The 18,734-nt window shown below is 35.7% G+C and overlaps 3 protein-coding genes and 1 pseudogene across 3 annotated transcripts; 2 read left to right on the plus strand and 2 right to left on the minus strand.

The window, feature by feature from the left end:
- The first annotated feature begins 1,905 nt into the window (after positions 1 to 1,905).
- Positions 1,906 to 6,001, plus strand: LOC142553213 (uncharacterized; annotated as a pseudogene).
- A 358-nt stretch (positions 6,002 to 6,359) lies between these two features.
- On the minus strand, positions 6,360 to 12,019 carry LOC142553214 (kinesin-like protein NACK1). Its single transcript, XM_075663307.1, has 15 exons — positions 11,763 to 12,019; positions 11,122 to 11,447; positions 10,940 to 11,029; positions 10,742 to 10,842; positions 10,212 to 10,328; positions 10,030 to 10,111; positions 9,868 to 9,935; positions 9,709 to 9,768; positions 9,493 to 9,617; positions 9,043 to 9,241; positions 8,817 to 8,927; positions 8,647 to 8,736; positions 7,516 to 8,484; positions 6,988 to 7,310; positions 6,360 to 6,896 (listed from the first exon to the last, which is right to left on the minus strand). The coding sequence occupies exons 2-15, from the start codon at positions 11,357 to 11,359 to the stop codon at positions 6,569 to 6,571; spliced, it is 2,901 nt and encodes a 966-aa protein (XP_075519422.1). The 5' UTR covers positions 11,360 to 11,447; positions 11,763 to 12,019; the 3' UTR covers positions 6,360 to 6,568.
- A 2,545-nt stretch (positions 12,020 to 14,564) lies between these two features.
- Positions 14,565 to 17,087, plus strand: LOC142553215 (LEAF RUST 10 DISEASE-RESISTANCE LOCUS RECEPTOR-LIKE PROTEIN KINASE-like 1.2). Its single transcript, XM_075663309.1, is given in 4 exon segments — positions 14,565 to 15,082; positions 15,351 to 15,587; positions 15,677 to 15,831; positions 15,833 to 17,087. Coding segments are annotated over 4 exon segments (1,458 nt in total). The 5' UTR covers positions 14,565 to 14,706; the 3' UTR covers positions 16,523 to 17,087.
- LOC142553216 (protein SAR DEFICIENT 1-like) lies at positions 16,680 to 18,686 on the minus strand. The gene is given in 7 exon segments (XM_075663310.1): positions 16,680 to 16,948; positions 17,091 to 17,193; positions 17,274 to 17,411; positions 17,413 to 17,466; positions 17,572 to 17,732; positions 17,817 to 18,386; positions 18,526 to 18,686. Coding segments are annotated over 7 exon segments (1,179 nt in total). The 5' UTR covers positions 18,542 to 18,686; the 3' UTR covers positions 16,680 to 16,811.
- Between the last annotated feature and the right edge of the window lie 48 nt (positions 18,687 to 18,734).

The raw sequence follows: 18,734 nt of genomic DNA on the forward strand, positions 1-18,734 counted from the left end.
TTCCATTCTGCTTCATATGTATCGGAAGAGATAAATTTATTTTCTGCTTTCTTTGTTGTGTATATTTCGACTGACAATGAATTAATAAACAAAGGATCGGATGGATTGTTATTATTTATTCACCTTTTTTAGTGCTATCAATAATTTATATTGTTTACTTAAGTTTTCGGCAGAGCACATATAAAATCGTCATCGTGTTGTGTGAGAAATATATTCAACAACAAAAAACTGAGATCGTACGACAAGTTAATTTTATCAGACGAATCTTTTATTTGAATAACTCATGAAAAATATTATTTTTATGCTAAAAAAATATTACTAAATATGAACATAAATGATATATTTTACGGATAAATATATATAAAAACATCTCATGAAAAACCGAAAATTTATTTAAATGGTGATTTTTTGTTTACACTTGTGATGGTGTTTTCCATTGTAGATCACTTTCCTCAAAATATGTGATGTATATATATTTTTTATGGAACATGTTTTTTTATTGAACAAGACATTTGTCACTGTTTCTTTATTTTGAAGAACATTTCTCGAAATATGGTTCAATTATCACAAAAATAGGTGTTGAATGTAATTTTTTTATTGCAAACCATATCTTTAAATATAATCTATAGTGATGAAAATACCTATATTAAATCACATTAATCGTTAGTATATAATTAATATTTTAATATAGTAATTTTTTTTTTTAAAAGGTCTCATATATTTTTTTCGTCTTTGCTCATATTTATAATAATAAATAATACCTTTCACATAAAATAAATTTTTTTATAGGTAATTTAAACAGAATATTTATCTGATAAAATTAATCTGTGACACCGTCTTATAATTGTTTTTGTGATTTCAATTTTATTTGCATAATATACTTCAAAAATCACTCATACCACAATCATTATGCCGACATATTCTTTTATGACAAACACTCCGAGCCTTACTTCTTAGTCAAATTTTGATAAAAGGTGGTTGGAAGTAAGGCGTCAGGTGGTAGACGGAGAGAACTAATAGGCCTTTGACTCTCACAATCTTCCTTGTCCTCTTTTTTCGTAGTTAAAAAGACCGGATTATTCAATCATACCCCTGCAGTGCCTATTAGTTCCTAGCTAAAATACTTTATCCATGTTATTCATCAGATACGACGGAATTAGATTTTCATCTCATAAACAAATTAAGATAATATTATTATTTGGACAATCACAATTCATCAGCTATATAATTTATCATTGACAAAAACTTGTGTGAGATGGTCTCACGAGTCATATTTTATGAGACAGATCTCTTATTTAGGTCATCCATAAAAAATTATTACTTTTATGCTAAGAGTATTACTTTTTAATTGTGAATATCGATAGGATTGACATGTCTCATAGATAAAAGAGACCTAAGATATCATCTCACATGATTAGCACAATAAGCCACTTCAATTCACGAGTCGCAGAACTATCAACTCAACTCGTATATTTTATGTGACGAAGTGGATCGATTCCACGAGCTAATCAGCATTTTGTATTGAATTTGTCGGGTCGGGCCACCTACCACAACCTATCATTAGGAGGGTCGAGATAAGCTGTCCCATGTATTGTCGGGTTGAGATATTGTTAACTCAACCCACTTATTTTATGTGATGTAACATGTCTAATTCAATATGAAAACTTTATATGTGATTCTCATGCATATAAAATTACCAAATGATAGCTAAACTAATTAATCAAATTATCCCACAAAGTTCACATGATTTTATATATGCAATAAAATCTGTCTCTTTGCGATCCAAAAAAAAAAAAAATCTCTTTGTTTTTTGACAAAAAAATTTATCTCTTTTTTTGACAGGAAAATTTCTCTCCTTTTAGAAAAAAGAAAATATATATTTTCTTTTTTAAACCACATGAAGCAATATAATATTCTTGGAATTACATCTCCACTCTCTTCCGCTTCAACCTCCATGGTCACCTCTTAGCTTTGGCATCTGCTGCTGTTTGCAGAGAACTCAACCATGACCGATTATACAAAGTACAGGAGGCCAAGAAACTCAAACCCGGAAACAGATCTAAATTCCCTTCGCTACAAACCCACTATCTCCTCAATTCTTTTCTCCAATGACACTACAATTGACGCCTCCACATCTAAGAAAAAGAACAACTTCACCTCCTCCACATTCAGAGGACTAGGCTGCACCGCTTCTTCTCAGGTCTCGGTGCCTGCAGCTATCAGAACTTCAGCCAACTGGGAAGCCAAGAAAGTGAAAAGGAAAGTGCACAAGACCAAGAAAAGTAGCGGGGGCAGCAAGCTATTCTGTAATAGCTCTTCTGCTGTTGCGAATATTAGCAACAATAATGCTAACCACCCTTTGTCTCAATCCTCGCTTTCATTTGCACTATCTTCAAGTTGTGTGAGTGCGCCTGATGTTTGGTGCAGTCCTGGAATTGGGTTAACCACCGATGCTACTTCTGTTGATTGTGTTGTTTCGAGACGACCTCCTTCTGTCTCTACCAGAGGCAAAATCGATGGGGTCGACAAGATTATTCTTGGTCAGAGGGAGGTACTTGTGCTTTTTTCAATCCTCTACGTTTGCTTTGCATGCTTTTTTTTTTTCTGGTTCGATATGTTTCTTAATTCTGGGAATGTTGTCTGCTAAATATCAGCTGAAGATGATTCTTTGGGTGTTTTTCTTGTGTCTATGTCTCTGTTTTGTGATTTCCTCATTGTTCTTTATCTGGTACTACTTAACTATGTGCCGTCTGTTCACAAGATATATTTTTGAATATTTGTTTGAATACTATTCTTGACATTAGGGCTGCATGCAGTTCTAATATCACGGGGACTTACTAGCCATAGGACTATCACAGGTCAAACATTCAGTATTCTTAAGTTAATTCTGATGGAGTGGCATCCTCTCCATTTCTAAGTTTTTGTGTTACACTTGAAGACTAGATAATCACTTTTGGGCCAATCTATATTCCAAAGATCATCAACCGGATCCCATGTCTCAAATGTATTTTTCTGTCTGCTTCGTTTCACTTCTTATGAACCTTTATAATGAGTTTTGTTTTCGTTATTTTGATTTTCTGGTGCACGGTTCCTTTTTTATTTGTTCTGTAAAGCAGCTTTGTGATGTTAAATGATGAACTCCACATTGTTACTTTAGAGTTGAATTTATACCGATATTTAATCATTTTTTGTAAATTATCAGCGGGTGACTAGAGTGGCTGCCTCAGAAGATTTCCCTTTCTTTGAACCCGATGTGGCCTTAGAAGTTCCACACTTCCATGCTGATGTTTCTGGATCTAGACATAACCGTCATGTCAGAAATGGTTTCCGAGATGGACTTGCTGAGGTTTGTCTAATTTGAGTTTTTCTAATTTGTGGGTCATCCTAATGAGTGACATTGAAGATGCTATGACTTAAATTGCTTTAACAGGCTTAGTTTTTTATTATTAAACCATCTTTTCTTAGAGTTTCATGAACATATAATCTTTAAGTTTGATGAAATAAAGGATGCTTTTGAGCAAATACATAGAATGGATATGTGATGCTAGATCCACCGTTCCTTTGCATCATTATGCGATGGTAAAAAGCCTTGAGGTCTTATTAATACATCATTTAGATTTTAGTTTTTATGCGATGGTAAAAAGTCTTGAGGTCTTATTAATACATCATTTAGATTTTAGTTTTTATTAATACATCATTTAGACTTTAGTTGTCAAAAGTCAAATGCAAGAGTCAATATCTCTAAATAACTGTTTTTCCGTAATATAATGTATATAGCAGCTGAAATTCCTAAAAATATAGTTTACACAGTCGTACACTAAAATCCTTAAGCCTCTGACAGAATGTTTGATCAACCTGTTCGCATACAAAAAATCAATTGTACAGCTGAAGAGAGTGTTAGGCAAGGCTTGAGGGGATTTGTTCAACCTACAGTGATGGTATTGATTAACAATAATTTTTTTATGTGATTCCACATATGTGGCTCCCTGTGTGAGCCGTTCGATCTAGAGTATGGAAATACCCCACTATAGGGTTAAACTAACCGGCTTGAGCTGACAAACTTAATTGGCGATTATTGGTGCTTTGGTACCTATCAAGCATATCAATGAAAATAAAGATATACACACACACAAATTACTCAAGGTATATGTGATCAGGTGGATTGTTGGTATATGAAAATGGATAGAAAGAAGAGGAAATAGCGAAGATCGAGATATGTGAATTGACATGGAGTTATCTCATTTCTCACATCTTACTTCACTTTTTATAGCTAAGTAGAGTTTATTTGTGTTTCTTGGCTGAGAATGTGATATCAATGACATTCAGTTGAGTTGAAAGCCAGTTAAAATTAAAATTAGACATAATTGATTCGTCGAGCCAACAATCCTGCTCATCTTTTAATATACCCAATTTATACACATCACATATTTTCATTTGTTTTTATGCACAAAGTTGTTGATTACTTGTAATCTAACATGTTACCAACTTGATTGGACCTTTTACATAATGGTTCCAACTAGTTTTTGAAGTGGTTTAGGATATCTAGACCAGTCCAACGGAATTATTCGGGTTCTGGGGATACTGATTTCTACGTCAAAAACATATCAAGTCTGGTAACTAACTAGAACTGATTTGGTACGAATGGATCTTTCACTTAATTTTATGAGTGCAACTCAGTTCAACACATCAAGACACCAAATCTGGTTAAAGCTATAATCACTTCTATTGTTCTGCTTCACACATGAATTAACTGGGTGATTTCTGGCTTGAATCTGGTCTAACTTGATCTGTCAAGCATTTCTAGTTGTAACTGAAAAAGACCTTTTTTGTGAATTTATGAAGTATCAGTGTGGTAATCTTTTGATTACTGTCATTAAACTTGCTCGCAGATTGTAATTTTCCAAAGTAGTTTGTTGACAGAAGGGAGTCCTGATGTACTCGATCTACACCATGATATGAGGCTTGAAATTGATAGCATGTCATATGAGGTTCGTCTGGTTCCATATTTGCCTTAGCTTAATATTGTTGAGCCGTTACCAGTATTTTGAATGTTATGCTCCCAATAGATATTTTAACATCCACACGATGCTACAGGAATTACTGGAACTCAGTGACAGTATTGGCTATGTGAACACTGGTCTCAGAGAAGATGAGATAACTCACTGTCTGAGGAGTAGTAAGCTCGCAATGTTGACTGATTTCACCTCACATTTTCCCACAGAAATAGAAAAAAATTGCAGCATATGCCAGGTTAGCCTTATGACTCTGGTACTGTGTATAAACATGTCTTTCCTTGTTTTCAACAGCTTGTATTATTTAATTGCTCATTTTTTATTTTAAAGTATAAAAAATATAGTGAAAAGAGAATTTGATCCGACACAGACTGTGGTTAGGTTACAAAGATCTACATGGATGGACACTAGGTTCGTAGGGCTAAAACTTTTGTTCTCTCTTTCCAATCGCCTCTTTATTTAGTTTTGACATATTGGGATAAATATGGTATTAAAATTTTCCTATCTATTAAATCATATTAAAACATATCATAATACTAATAATATCACATCTGTTTTTTAAAATATTATTTGATTTCTAACACACTTTAATGAATTTATAAACTAGGAGGAATACAAAAATGGATGATGAGACAGGGAACCTGAACTGTGGACACTCCTTCCATATGGATTGCATAAAGCAGTGGTTGATGCAGAAAAATACTTGTCCCATCTGTAAAACGGCAGCCGTTTCTCAAATCTAAGCCGTCACACTCGGCAGCTCTCAGAAATTCTGCCGCTGCTTTGTTTACTATGTACAGATTTCAAGAACTGCAATATAGATTTTTTTTCTTTGATTGTGGGATTTCTGAATCTTTGTTACTAAATTTGATATGACATTTTGTTGGTTGAAAATGAACCTTTAATTCAATGGAAAATGTTCTCTTTAATCAAATTTATTTGAAAAGTTCCTCAAGTCAAGATTGGCAATATAAATGCACTTTCAAACTGTTGCTTCTCTCTCTCTCTCTCTCTCTCTTTTTTTTTTTACTGAAGTGTGGAGTATTTTATTTATTTTCCGTTCGAAGAATGGTTTCTTACTTTTAAAAGGCTGTGCCAAATCTCAAAACAGCGACAACTTTGGCACACACGGTGCCGTGAATCGGGTAATGCCTGCTACATTCTTCAATCTTCCCGAAAATATTACACAAGTACCGTGTGAATATCCATTGTACGGTATGTTTGCTCCAGCCGTTGTGATCTTAGGCTGATGCATGATCCAAAAGTTAAAGCTTGCAGTGGATAAATATACTTTAGGTGAAGTTAACATGCCATTAATTACATGCGAAAATTTAAGGAAAGTAGGGAGGGTTTGGTACAAAGAGACTCAAGAATTTTAAACTTTAAATAAATTGAATCACGGTGGCCATTCGGTCACATACAATTTCAATGGTGGCGGGTAAAATCAGTTATACCATAATTTAAACACCAAGAGAAACTAAGAAAATTGGGAGTCTCCTTAATTTGTACACAAAGGAACGTAGATTATGATTTATGAGCAGAAAGGTTAAAATTTCTCACAGGTGAAGGAGGTCTGATATCTGGTTCCAGTCCATAAACCAGTGCCTTTTATCGGATGGAACCGCAAAATTCAACTCAAACATTTCTTTTGACATATTTCCACCTTCATGGAATCCCACAAGCTTTGCAACAATCTCACAACTCTCTTGCACATGCTTAACATCATACGGATTCGTCCAGAGCTTGTTTATAAACTGCATCTTTCGTTGTTTCCCCTCCAATGGTACATCCCATTTCATGTACAAGGCCTCTCTTTCCTCGGTCGTCAAACGTGTTGTAAGCCGTTTTGCAAGAAACTCTCTTTCACGCTTCAACGCTCGGATGCTGAATCACATAGTAGATAATTTGAAATCAGAGGCTTTTAACTTGATGATCAATAAAAAAAAAATCTTTTTCAGGATAGAGAATGACGAACCTTGATGATAAAGAGATAGTAGGTTCGTTTCCCACACGAGCAGGACTTGCACTTCCAAGTTTGTTTAGGTGTTGCTGCAGCCATGTCAAGCGTCTCAGCTCCACTTCGATGTATATCTGATCAGCATGATCCCCTTTGAATAGCAGATAAAATTGTGTCCTGTGAATGATTGACACATGGCAAACATCCCACAACTCGATAATCTGCTGCCTCTGTTCAATAAAAGTTGTATGCCATGATGCAGGGGACTCCTGTATCTCAGGAAGAATCTCACCATCATCCAAATTGTGTCCAGCAGCTTCGTTAGCCTCGAGCTCGAGCACCTAAAGGCATAGGAAGTTAACATTGGAAAATCAAAAATAAATGAAAAATGTGGAACAGATACTGAGATTCTCCTTATATGCACTTGGTGCATGCAAAGAAAAGAAACTCCCTGCACACACGTCTAGGTTTTCAGTGTAATCTCATGGTTTAAGAATAATCTATTGATGCTGAAATAAGAAGTTGATAGAGAATAAATTAGCTTGCCTGGCATACAAGAAGCTGTTTTTGGTATTGCAGCTTGGCAACCCGCTCTTTAAGTTCTGTCACATAAGTTTTTATGCTTCTAACATTCTCTTCTGCCGCATTTTGAAACATCCTTTTCATTTTTCTCATGTTGACAGAACTTGAACGTCGATACGGAGTGTTTTCTTTTGAGGAGACATCTCCACTTTCACTCTTTGCGGGGGTATCTTTTTCAGAAACTGGTTGAATTTCATTAGACACTGTATCATCCAATTCTGGAGCCTGATTTTCTGTCTCGCCGTTCAATACTTGTCTCGAAACTGATAAAGGTGAACATGGAGATTTTATGAAATTTTGCCTGTTGAGACTGTTACTTGAAACTAAAGGAAGTAACCTTTTCTTTTTAGAAACACTCTTTGATTTTGGAGTTTCGTCCTTGGCCGGCTGTTCATTATTGGTTGGTAGTGACATAACTAATTTGTCTATAGACTTCTGAACATTTTCCAGTTTCTCTTCAAGATCTGCAATGGTGCTTCCTTGAGAGTGGAGTCGAGTTATCTCTTCCTTCAGGTTTGCACCAACACTCTTGTTAACTGTGACAACACTTTCAATTTCAAGTTCTTTTGGAGCTGGCCGAATGGCACGCATTTCTCTTATTTCTGCTTGCAGCTTAGCAATAGTCTCTGCTGCATCTTGGTTACCATGTCTATGACATGCTACCTCCTTCTGTAGTACCTCAAGAGCTCGATTGGCCTCATCACCTAACTGCTCCTGAAGCTGTTCAAGTTTCCGAATTTCATGCATCAGTGTAAAAGGAGCTGTTGATGATTGCCTCATCGTCCGCAGTCCCAGTGTATTGCTTACTCCCACTGTATTACTTATTCTTTTGTGGTGTCCAAACTCACTTCCATCAAGTTTTGGTAATGAAGTTGCTGAAAAAGACAGACACTTCCTTGCAACAGGGCTATGTGATTCAGAAGGTTTGTGTACCTGAATTACATAGAAAAATACGAGTTTTTTGACTTCAGAGAAAGCCATAAAACATTTAATTTAGAGAGTTATTATTATAAGAAAATATAGTAAAATGGTTTTTGATGATCAAGATGCATGAAATAAATGAGGGGAGAGTTAAAATGAGACAAAATTAGATACCTGTTCCTCATTCAGTTTTCTACTCAACTCATCCACCTGAGACTGTGCTAGATCTCTTTGTCGCTTTAGTTCCTCCATTTCCTTCTCCATCTAAAGCATAATGTTAAAATACAATAAAACCTTAAGGCCATTCTTTTTTAAAAAAGAAAAAACGAGTAAAGATAGTGAACCTGAATAATTTTTAAATCTTTCTCATTATATGGATCTGGTGCGCGTAGCTCTGCCTCCAGTCTTGCTACTTCCTTTTGCAAATGCTTGACAAGCTGTTTATCTGAAACAACCTGACAAAAACATCCAAACAATATTAAAGAACTATAATTGCTCCACATTGTTGAATGATGGGGGAGAAAACATATATCTGTGTATGGACTAATTGCTCCTCAATAAAGAAAGTACCATATTCACTTGGGCGTTATTTGTCACTTCCTTGGCTCGGATGGCAAACAAAAGAGTGTTACGTGATTGTTCAACATGACTTGAAGCGGGACTCAATGTGCATATGATGGCAGTACGCGCATTTCCACCCAGTGAATGCTGCAGTATGCGTGTTAGCTTTGAATCTCTGTATGGAATGTGACCACCTCTTTTTCCCACACTGGAAGCCAAGAGTTTTCAAGTTAAAAAGCAATGCAACATTTGGCTTGACAAACTCACGTTCTTGCAATATTAACAGAGCATTCTCATACTGTCTGTAAAAGTTTGAGCGAAATCCAATCATACCATGAACCCTCCTCAACCACATATAGAAAACGAAAGGGAATGAAAATAAAAGAAAGTGTCAGAAGCAAAGGGGTGCTTGAGGATAACAAGATTGTTGGTTGTCTATTTAGATGCTTTTTTTCTGACCTGAGCTTCCTAATTACTGTTGTGAGGGTCATCAGGCTCAGGTTAATATGACAGCCCTCTCTAAGTCTGGCACCTTCCGCATTTGTTTGTGATGCCCTCTCACTTCCAGCTAAATCAACAAAGTTCTGCACAACAGAAAGACAAGCCAAAATATCAAAAAGTTGTCATATGCTTCCAAGAGATCTTATATCATGGAAGAGAGACAATTGATTTTACCAAGATTGCAACATAAGATCTCACATGATCAGAGCTTTCACGAAGAGTGCTTTCAATAGTCTGTGTTGCAAATTAAGGAACTCAAATTAGTGACAAAAATACATATATCCTAAACATTTTCTCGTGTATTCCAACCAGAAATATGAAAAGCAAACTGACCAATCTTATAATCTGGTGTGATCGAGAGCTGGTATCGTTGAGGGCAGTTTCACCTACTTGTCTTTGAGCTACAAGAAAGAAAGAGCAACAAAATCAGCTATTCTTCTCAGCAATGTGTAGTGGTATTAACTATCTTGGTGCCAAAGGTTTCAAAATGTTTACCATCACAAACACCTATTAACTGTCTCAAGTGTTGATCATCCTTCGCTGTCTCTTCCACTAATTTCTCTACCAGGGTTCCTCTCTGCACTCGGGTAATAAATATGGATGAAGTCAAAAGATGAAGGCTAAGTGTATTTAACATAAGTATAACAGTTTTCTTGATACAACTAAGAGTTTGTCACCTCTGGATCATCCAAGAGTTTCAGATTACGGCCAGATTCCGAATTCAGTAGATCTCTTACATTCTCATTATAGATTTCTAGGCCAGATATTTTTACTCTGAAGTCTCGTTCTGGATTCTGTTTAGTAGCCAAAATTCAAGGGGTTAGAATATCAACAATAACCACACAGAAAAAAAGGAGTCGTGGATTCGTCAGTGAGAATCTGCTTCCAGGCTAAAACTTTGCTTCTTTTGAAGTTAAATAATAGACGTGAAATATGTACATACAAAGAAAAACTTCCACTTTTCAATCAAGACTCGATATGAAGAGCTGAAGAAGAATTTGGAGTAATAGTCAAATTTGAGATATCTAGTGTTTTCTGATGAAAACGAACTCTATTAAGAACGCATAAACACTCGCAGATTTAGATGTTTATGACATGACTCAAAAGTCTTTTCACTCGCTCATGCTGCCTTCTAACTCTAGTTTTTGTGATGGTAGGAAAAATATTAAGCACATGTACAACAGAAGATAATTTTATTGACGCTTACATTCACTATATGCATGTATATATCATTAACAGCTTTCTCCTTAATTCCTTTCATCGTATAAGTTTTCCCGCTGCTGGTTTGTCCATATGCAAATATAGTTGCTGCACAAAAGCAAGTGAAAAGTCTAAGTATTTTAAGAAGGAAACGAGAAGATACATACATTTGTTCGTTGTGCTAGTAGTAACTGAATTGACTAACCATTAATACCCATGAGAGCAGATAAAGCAACAGTCTTCACGCCATCCTCATAAACTGATTCGGTTGAACAATCAGCTCCAAAGACTTTGTCTGAAACGAATGCAAGATTTTCCGATTGAATTTCTTAATCCAAAGTATTGGCAAAACAAAACCAACAAGCATATGCTTGACATATCACTTACCAAATGTGAAGGAGGTTGGCTGAGCTCCACGTTCATGGGGGCTAGGCTTGTACACAACGGAATTATCATCGCTGCATTCCCAGGCTATTTGATCTTTAGAGGATTGTTCCCTCTTGTTCAGGGGCCTTAACCTTACTGTTACCAAAATTTTGTCTTCTCTTGATTTCTGTCCCCCTGGAGTGGCTGCCAGTGACCTGTCTATTTTTGCGGCAGGCGTGCTAGGCGTTCTGACTGTCATATCGCTTCAAGATTTTATAAAAATTCGATTCTTCAACGACGAAAAGGTAATTTTGCTCCTGATAGAAACTTCCCCCTTCAAGCACGATCTAAAACTTTCAAAATAGGCTAAAATCAATGAATAAACAGTCACATAGACGAGTGTTACTACTTCTGCAATAAAATCGAACTATTCTTTACAATGACAACTATTGATCCAACACGATCTAAATCAAGAAAATAAATTAACTAGCCTCATCACAGAACAAATTAAACCGAAAACGAAACAGAGAAAAAGATCGAAGTTAACAGTGAGCAGAAAAATTCACAATCCAGACAGAAATATTATAAATGGCAACAATCTGGAAACAGAAAAAGAAAAGAAAATTAACTGGAACAAATGACAGATAAGTGAAGAATTCCACCTGAGAACTGAACGCAGATAGATTTCCAATCAGATCTAACTCAAATTAAGAGCAGCAAAGCTTCCGTGAAGCAGCTTAGCAGAAATCAAGGAAATCAACAAAAATCAATTCCAAAGAATTCCATAAAATTCCTGAGAATTGATATGTTGGAGATTTTCAATCAGATTCACGCGAATCAAAATCAGAGCAAGAGATACGAAAAAGGAAAGAGGTGAGCAATAAAAATAATGTATTTGTGTTCTGAGCGATGATTTTGGATTTTAAAAAATTTGGGACTTGCAACGGCTATTTTATTGGCTCGTGCCTCGTGGCTTGTTAATTGATTTCGTGAGAATCTCACTACGATTCACCGTTTTATTATTTCGGCCCGAGAAAAAGATGTTGTATCAATTGTCCAATATGCCCCCGACGTTTTTATTTAATTGCCGTTTAACCTCATCCTTTCATATTTGTATTTACAATTGTTATTATGATAGTGATTTTGTACGAAAAATTATGAGAAAACTGTTATACTTTCAAAACACAATAAAAATTATTTTCCCATACAAAATTCACACTGTTTCTCATTATATATAAATAAATATCTTGTAAGAGTGAGACGAGTTGACCTGATCCATAGAAAACTAATATTTTTAGCGTAAAAAGTAATATTTTTTTAAAAGTTGAGTTACGGTAAGAGATCTGTCTCACAAAATTAAACCGTGATACAATTTTACATTGTGAATATTTTGTTAGTCATTGTCATATGACTCGATATTAATCCTTATAAAGTAAGTGGATGCAATTGTGAAAGTAATACTTTTATTTTATATACAACATAAATTTAATCGACTATTTTCAATATATATCATATTATTAGTACTTTAGGAATATTATATATTTGGAACAATTAATTGAATGAATATTCGGACACCTGAAATTATATTAATCTATAATATTTCACAATATAGATATCCGTTGAGATATATTAAATTTTTATACCAAACCAGCTGGCTATGCAGCCATTAAATCATGCATGTGGTGGAACTTTAATCAATAACTTTCCGTTCCAATTTTTTTTTCCCTAAAAAAATGTTGTTCTTTGTGTGATATCTTCGAATACAAATTTCGATAATTGAAAAAAAAAATAACAAAATTGAATTTATAATTGGTCGGTTTAAAAAATCCAAAAGACAATGGTTGTAAAATAGTTTGTGAAAATTGTCAGTTTAGTTTAATACCTTTTTTTTCTTTACGATTTTAGTCATTTACGTTGTCAAATATAATTTTTTTTTTTTTTGTAATTTTAGTTTTTGACGATGTGGTGCTGATATGTCATTGATGATACGTTGATCTGACACTGACGTGTGTAGTGACATTACAATTTTCAAAATAAAAAAATACATTATCTATTTTGAAATTCGATAATATTCAAAACCAAAATCACAAAAAAAAATAAAATTCCAATAATTTCATCTCATCTAATCAATTCATTCCCCTTTGTAATTTTTCAAAGCTAAAAAGAAGACAAATAAAAAATAACGTAAGAAGAGAGACGTTGAAGAAAACCAGAGTTTCACACCAAAAACAAAAAATAAAAAAAACGTAAATAAAATTTGAATAACTATGATCACACACAAAATAATAAAATGAATAATTATCATAAAACGAGTAATTATCTTCTCAGTCAATAAAATAATAATTAAAAAACAAAATAATAATACTACTAATAAATTCATTCCTCTCGTGCTTACGTCATTTAGATGTCTAATTTCGACAGAGGACGCATTTTTGTCTGCTGAGCCAAAAATAATAATCATTTTTAGTCTCTATCTTTGGAGATTTTAAACAATGACCTTTACTAACAAAATATATTTAGTTTTTCTTGACCGGAAACGATTAGAGTCACCCGTTACATGCTTGTGTAGTTGTAATAATTATTCAAAGAGCAAGTCTCTTGTCAGATGGTCTCACGAATCTTTATCTGTGAGACGGGTCAACTCTACCGATATTCACAATAATTTTAGCATAAAAAATAATATTTTTCATGAATGATCCAAATAAGAGATATGTCTTACAAAATACGATCCGTGAGAGCGTCTGTTACAAGTTTTTGTCTTATTTAAATATGATAATTTTGATATGTAGAAATATAAAATTGATCGGGAAGAGCGCGATTAACGATGGATTATATCAAAAGAAAAATAAATTTTGAAAATATATACCTAAAATAAATGACTAATAGTCTTAAAAAATTCAACTCGGAAGCCAAAATTGAACAAAAATTGGAACACAGTGGCCTTCTTGGGTCAATGAAATCCAATTTCAGTCTTAAATTAAATAAGATGAAGCAAATGCTCAATTGGCTGTTAACACACAACCCACACACGCAAACTGGCCTCGTAAAAGCATGCGTGGAGGTATCTTGTCTGCGCTTCCATTTCAAGTCAAGAATGAATAATTGGCTTCTTATGCAGGACAATACAGTTGGTCAAAATATGGTATTTTGGCAAAAAATCAAAGAAAATTTAGTCGAATCAGATGATACCCACCTGGTTTTTCACCTACCAATCGAGCAATAATCTATCTTGATATTCCCTTCTTCTTTACCTTTGCACAGTGTCCATTCTTCACCACTTTCTCAACTCTAAAACAGATCAACGGTTCCAGAAAACATGTTGAAATCCAAGAAAATCAATCCTCCTGTTACTATAATTATGTTCTCATTCTTTTCGTAAAAAAATCGACATCCACCAACACAAGTTCAACCACTAGTTGTGCCACTCGAACCTGCAATGGATTGATCATACGCCACCCCTTTCGGGTCACTGGCCTGCACCAGCCCCACTGTGGATTACCTGAATTCGATGTCTCCTGCGACGAAAACAAACCTTTGATCAGGATCAACGACCACGACTTGATCGTTAAGGACGTGTTTTATGAGAACAGCTCCCTTTTGTTAGCTATGTCCGAGGTATACGATGTTGGCAACAAGTGCCCTGTCCCTACACATAACTTTAGCCTGGATAGGACTTCGTTTAGCTACGGACCTTTGACGGATGATCTCTTCGTCTTCTACGGCTGCGCCACTCCGTACGAGCAAAAGATATATAAAGTGGATTGTGCTAGCAATGGCAGTCAACATTCTTTTGCTGTTTTCCATGTCGAACTCTGTGAGCACATGAACTATTCGATCGAGTCGTGCCACGCTTTGTTTAATACACCTGCGGGGACTTATGATCTAGGCACGCATTTGAATATGAGTTATGTTGACATTTTGAAGAAGGGATTTGTTTTGCGATGGGAAGAAGCTGAAGATTGTAAAGGCTGCGAGCGGAATGGTGGGCTTGGACTGCATTCTTCCCTATTCGTTTCTTTCTATTTTTAACATAAAGATTTTTGTTTTCGACTGGTGTATGACCTTAATTGTTTTTCTTTTGTTCCACAAGTAGAAGATTAAATTTGGGACTCAAGATTGGTATAGGTAAAAATACATTTTAAATGATCTTCAAATCTTATGTTTATGTTATCCCAGAGAACAATAATGCTTGTATCTTTATTTATATACACGTATTTTTTTATGAATTGATGATGATGTGTGATTTCCAGGTATAGGAGCAGCTGCAGTTACTGCACTTACAATGAGCACAATTTTCTTTGTGTATCATCGTCGTCTCCAAAAACTGCAATGGAGTTCATCTTCGGTTTCACATCCATCTTCAGTACTAAAAGATCTAGAGAAGCCCGGAGTCCATGTTTTCAGCTACAGAGAACTAGATGAAGCCACACAGAGTTTTGATCCCAGACGGGAACTTGGAGATGGTGGATATGGAGCAGTATATAAAGGTACTTGATATTATTCAAAGATAGAGATACATAGCCAAGAAATATAAAGCAATTTGTATATAAACATATTCGATTGATCCTTTGATTAGGCAAACTCCGAGATGGTCGCGTTGTTGCGGTTAAAAGGTTGTATGAGAACAACTGCAGACGAGTCGAGCAGTTCATGAATGAAGTCGAGATCCTCACACGGATGAGGCATCAAAACCTCGTCTCGCTTTACGGATGCACCTCCCGATTAGGTCGAGCATTTACTCCTCGTGTACGAGTACATCCCGAATGGCACGCTTGCGGATCATCTTCACGGTAAGCGTGTGACACCCAAATCCCTGTCCTGGGCCGCCAGGTTGAACATTGCTATAGAAACCGCGAGCGCTCTTGCTTATCTGCACGCCTCAGATGTCATCCACCGTGATGTCAAGAGCTCTAACATTCTCCTGGACAACAATCTTTGCGTCAAAGTTGCGGATTTCGGCCTCTCCCGTCTCCTCCCATTGGATGTTACACATGTCTCAACAGCCCCACAGGGCACACTGGGTTACATTGACCCTGAGTACCACCAGTGCTATCAGCTAACAGAGAAGAGCGACGTTTACAGCTTCGGAGTCGTGTTGGTTGAGCTTATTTCTTCAAAGACCGCGGTGGACATCACTAGGCATCGAGACGAGATAAATTTGTCATCACTGGCTATTAACGAGATAAAAAATGCTGAATTGCATGATCTTGTGGATAAGGATCTCGGGTTTGAGTCAGATTACAGGGTGAGAACAATGGTGAATGCGGTGGCAGAGTTGGCATTTCATTGTCTACAGAACGGGAGGGAGATGAGGCCATATATGAAAGATGTGGTGAATGTTCTGCGGGAAATACAGAGTAAAGCTTATACAGATATTCCAGCAGATGATATTGCACTGTTGAAGAGTGCAGATGTTTGGTGATCTTGTACATATACAATCTGTTTTTCACATACATATATAATTTTAACAATCTAGTTTCAGGAGCTTCATCCCGAAATTTTGGCCATTTTTTGGAACTACCCATTTTTCACATTAAAATATCTGATAAGTTTCAAGCTATTTTTAGTACATTGTCCCAACAAGAAAAAGCTAATTATGTCCCTAAACAATAGCAATGTCCTTTCGCCAAATCAAAACAATATATTACAGAACAATTAATCTAATAAATCTGATCACAACTAATACACAGACAACCGCCCAACGTACAAAACTAGTACTTGGCAACATTTTTCAAAGAATAAATCATATATACACCACTTTGATGATCTCCATGGCTGATACATATAGCTAGAAACCTGAATTCAGAGCCCATTCCGAGCATTCCCCCCTCCTCTTCATTATTTGATACTGAATCCACATCACACGTTCCATTAATGTACAAAATAAATCAGTAAATTTATAGATTCCGTATCATGCGAATTATACTATATATTATATAAAGAATTTGAATATCTAATCTAATTTTGCAAGAAAAGTTAGAATACTGTACCCTTGTTGGTTATCAATTGTACAGTGTTTTGGGCTTCGCTATCGACTTCCTCCACACAATTCCAGTTTGCGTACGCATCTTTCACGAAACGTTGTATATGGGCCTGCTTCGATGCATGGAAATTTATTGCATATTTTGATGAGTAGATAAAATAAGATGCTTCACTCGATGAAATTTACTCACCCCTTGAATCCTTTCAAAGTCACATTCCAAGTAAATTTGGCCATTGATTTCAATCTTCACCAATTGACATATTGGATTAAGGGTCAAGACGTAGTTGTCCCCATGAAATCTATACAACTTTGTGCCCATCACACAAGTACTTAGCATGCTTTAAGGTTGCTTCCCACATTCTGTCCGACATTGCTCCCATTATCTGCACAGCTCGAATTCAGTAATTAACACGCACGCCCGTGCACACGCACACGCACACGCACACATATGTGTTAAATTAAATTTGTAATAAATAAAAAGAAACTACCTCTCTAAGTTTTGAGGAATCAACCATGACAAGCTTCAAGAAATCTTGGACGGTGTGAATGCCCTTAGATGCTAGTTTCTGGTAAAACGCTCCCCTTTTTCCTATCTTCTCCAGTCTCCAAACCTCGTCCTCTAATGTTGGTGGATGATGTTTCTTGTACACTGCATTAAACATATCCTTAGACTTTCACTTGAATAATTTTTTTAGGAGACTAAATAAATAGATGAGATGTATATAACACTTACATTGAATGCGATGTTCTTTAACAACAAACGGTTCGGTCACGGCTTCACGTATTCTTAACATCATATTTTGCAAACTGTTCCCACCTTGAATTTGCACCACCCTAGCCCCAAGCCGGAATCTCCTACTCCGAATCCAGCTCGAATTATCAGTAAACTTGATGTCCCCAACCACACCAACGCCATTCAACAAGGTCACCTTCGATTCCCCGGTAACCAAGGGCCGTTTTTCAGTTCTTTCTTTCATGATATACCGAGCAAATTCGTATTTAGTCCATGTATCGTTATGATTACTGCCGGGAAAGTCCCCGTCTAGGACCAAGATTTCAACCTCGATGGAGTAAGGGGGATACTGATGATGATCGTGGCTATCTAGGATTATTTGAAGAGGGTTGTTTTGGATGTCCACAATCTTGTTGCCCGTGAATATTGGGAGCGAAAGCCTTTGATTGAATCTTAATTTGAAGTCCATTGGCACTTCATACTTGCCATTCGATGCTATTCGATCAAGTGCAAAGTCGAGGGAATATTTTGAGATACAATTCAAAAGATGATTTTCCAATGCTTCCTTATCTGAACCTCGTGAAATATTATCGGATCATATTAAGATTTAAGTATGATTCAATCAAATCGTATTTACGTAAAAATCCATCTAAAATTTTACATAGTTTACCTCACCTTGTCTGATAAAAACATAAAACTAAAAACTCACCATTTTCAGAAGCCATGGTTCCGATGTTAAGCACCCGAAAGAAATCTCGTATTGTTGCCCTACGTATCTTTCCCTCAACAATTAATATAACACGAAATTATAATTTTATAAAACTATATAGTTATTGTGCGTATGAAGCAAAAGAGATTTTAGTTGTGGAATATATACGTAATAATAGTGGTATAAAATAAGTTTTATGACAAGTTTCG

Source organism: Primulina tabacum, chromosome 8, assembly GCF_025594145.1.
Source record: "Primulina tabacum isolate GXHZ01 chromosome 8, ASM2559414v2, whole genome shotgun sequence".
Taxonomy (NCBI): Eukaryota; Viridiplantae; Streptophyta; class Magnoliopsida; order Lamiales; family Gesneriaceae; genus Primulina; species Primulina tabacum.

Excerpts from the sequence above, each read along its gene's own strand:
- LOC142553214 (XM_075663307.1), bottom strand. The coding sequence starts at position 11,359 with ATGACAGTCAGAACGCCTAGCACGCCTGCCGCAAAAATAGACAGGTCA. Across the intron at positions 10,112-10,211 it reads AACTCTTGGATGATCCAGAG|AGAGGAACCCTGGTAGAGAA; the intron begins GTGACAAACTCT and ends ACCCGAGTGCAG. Across the intron at positions 8,928-9,042 it reads ATAACGCCCAAGTGAATATG|GTTGTTTCAGATAAACAGCT; the intron begins GTACTTTCTTTA and ends TGTTTTTGTCAG.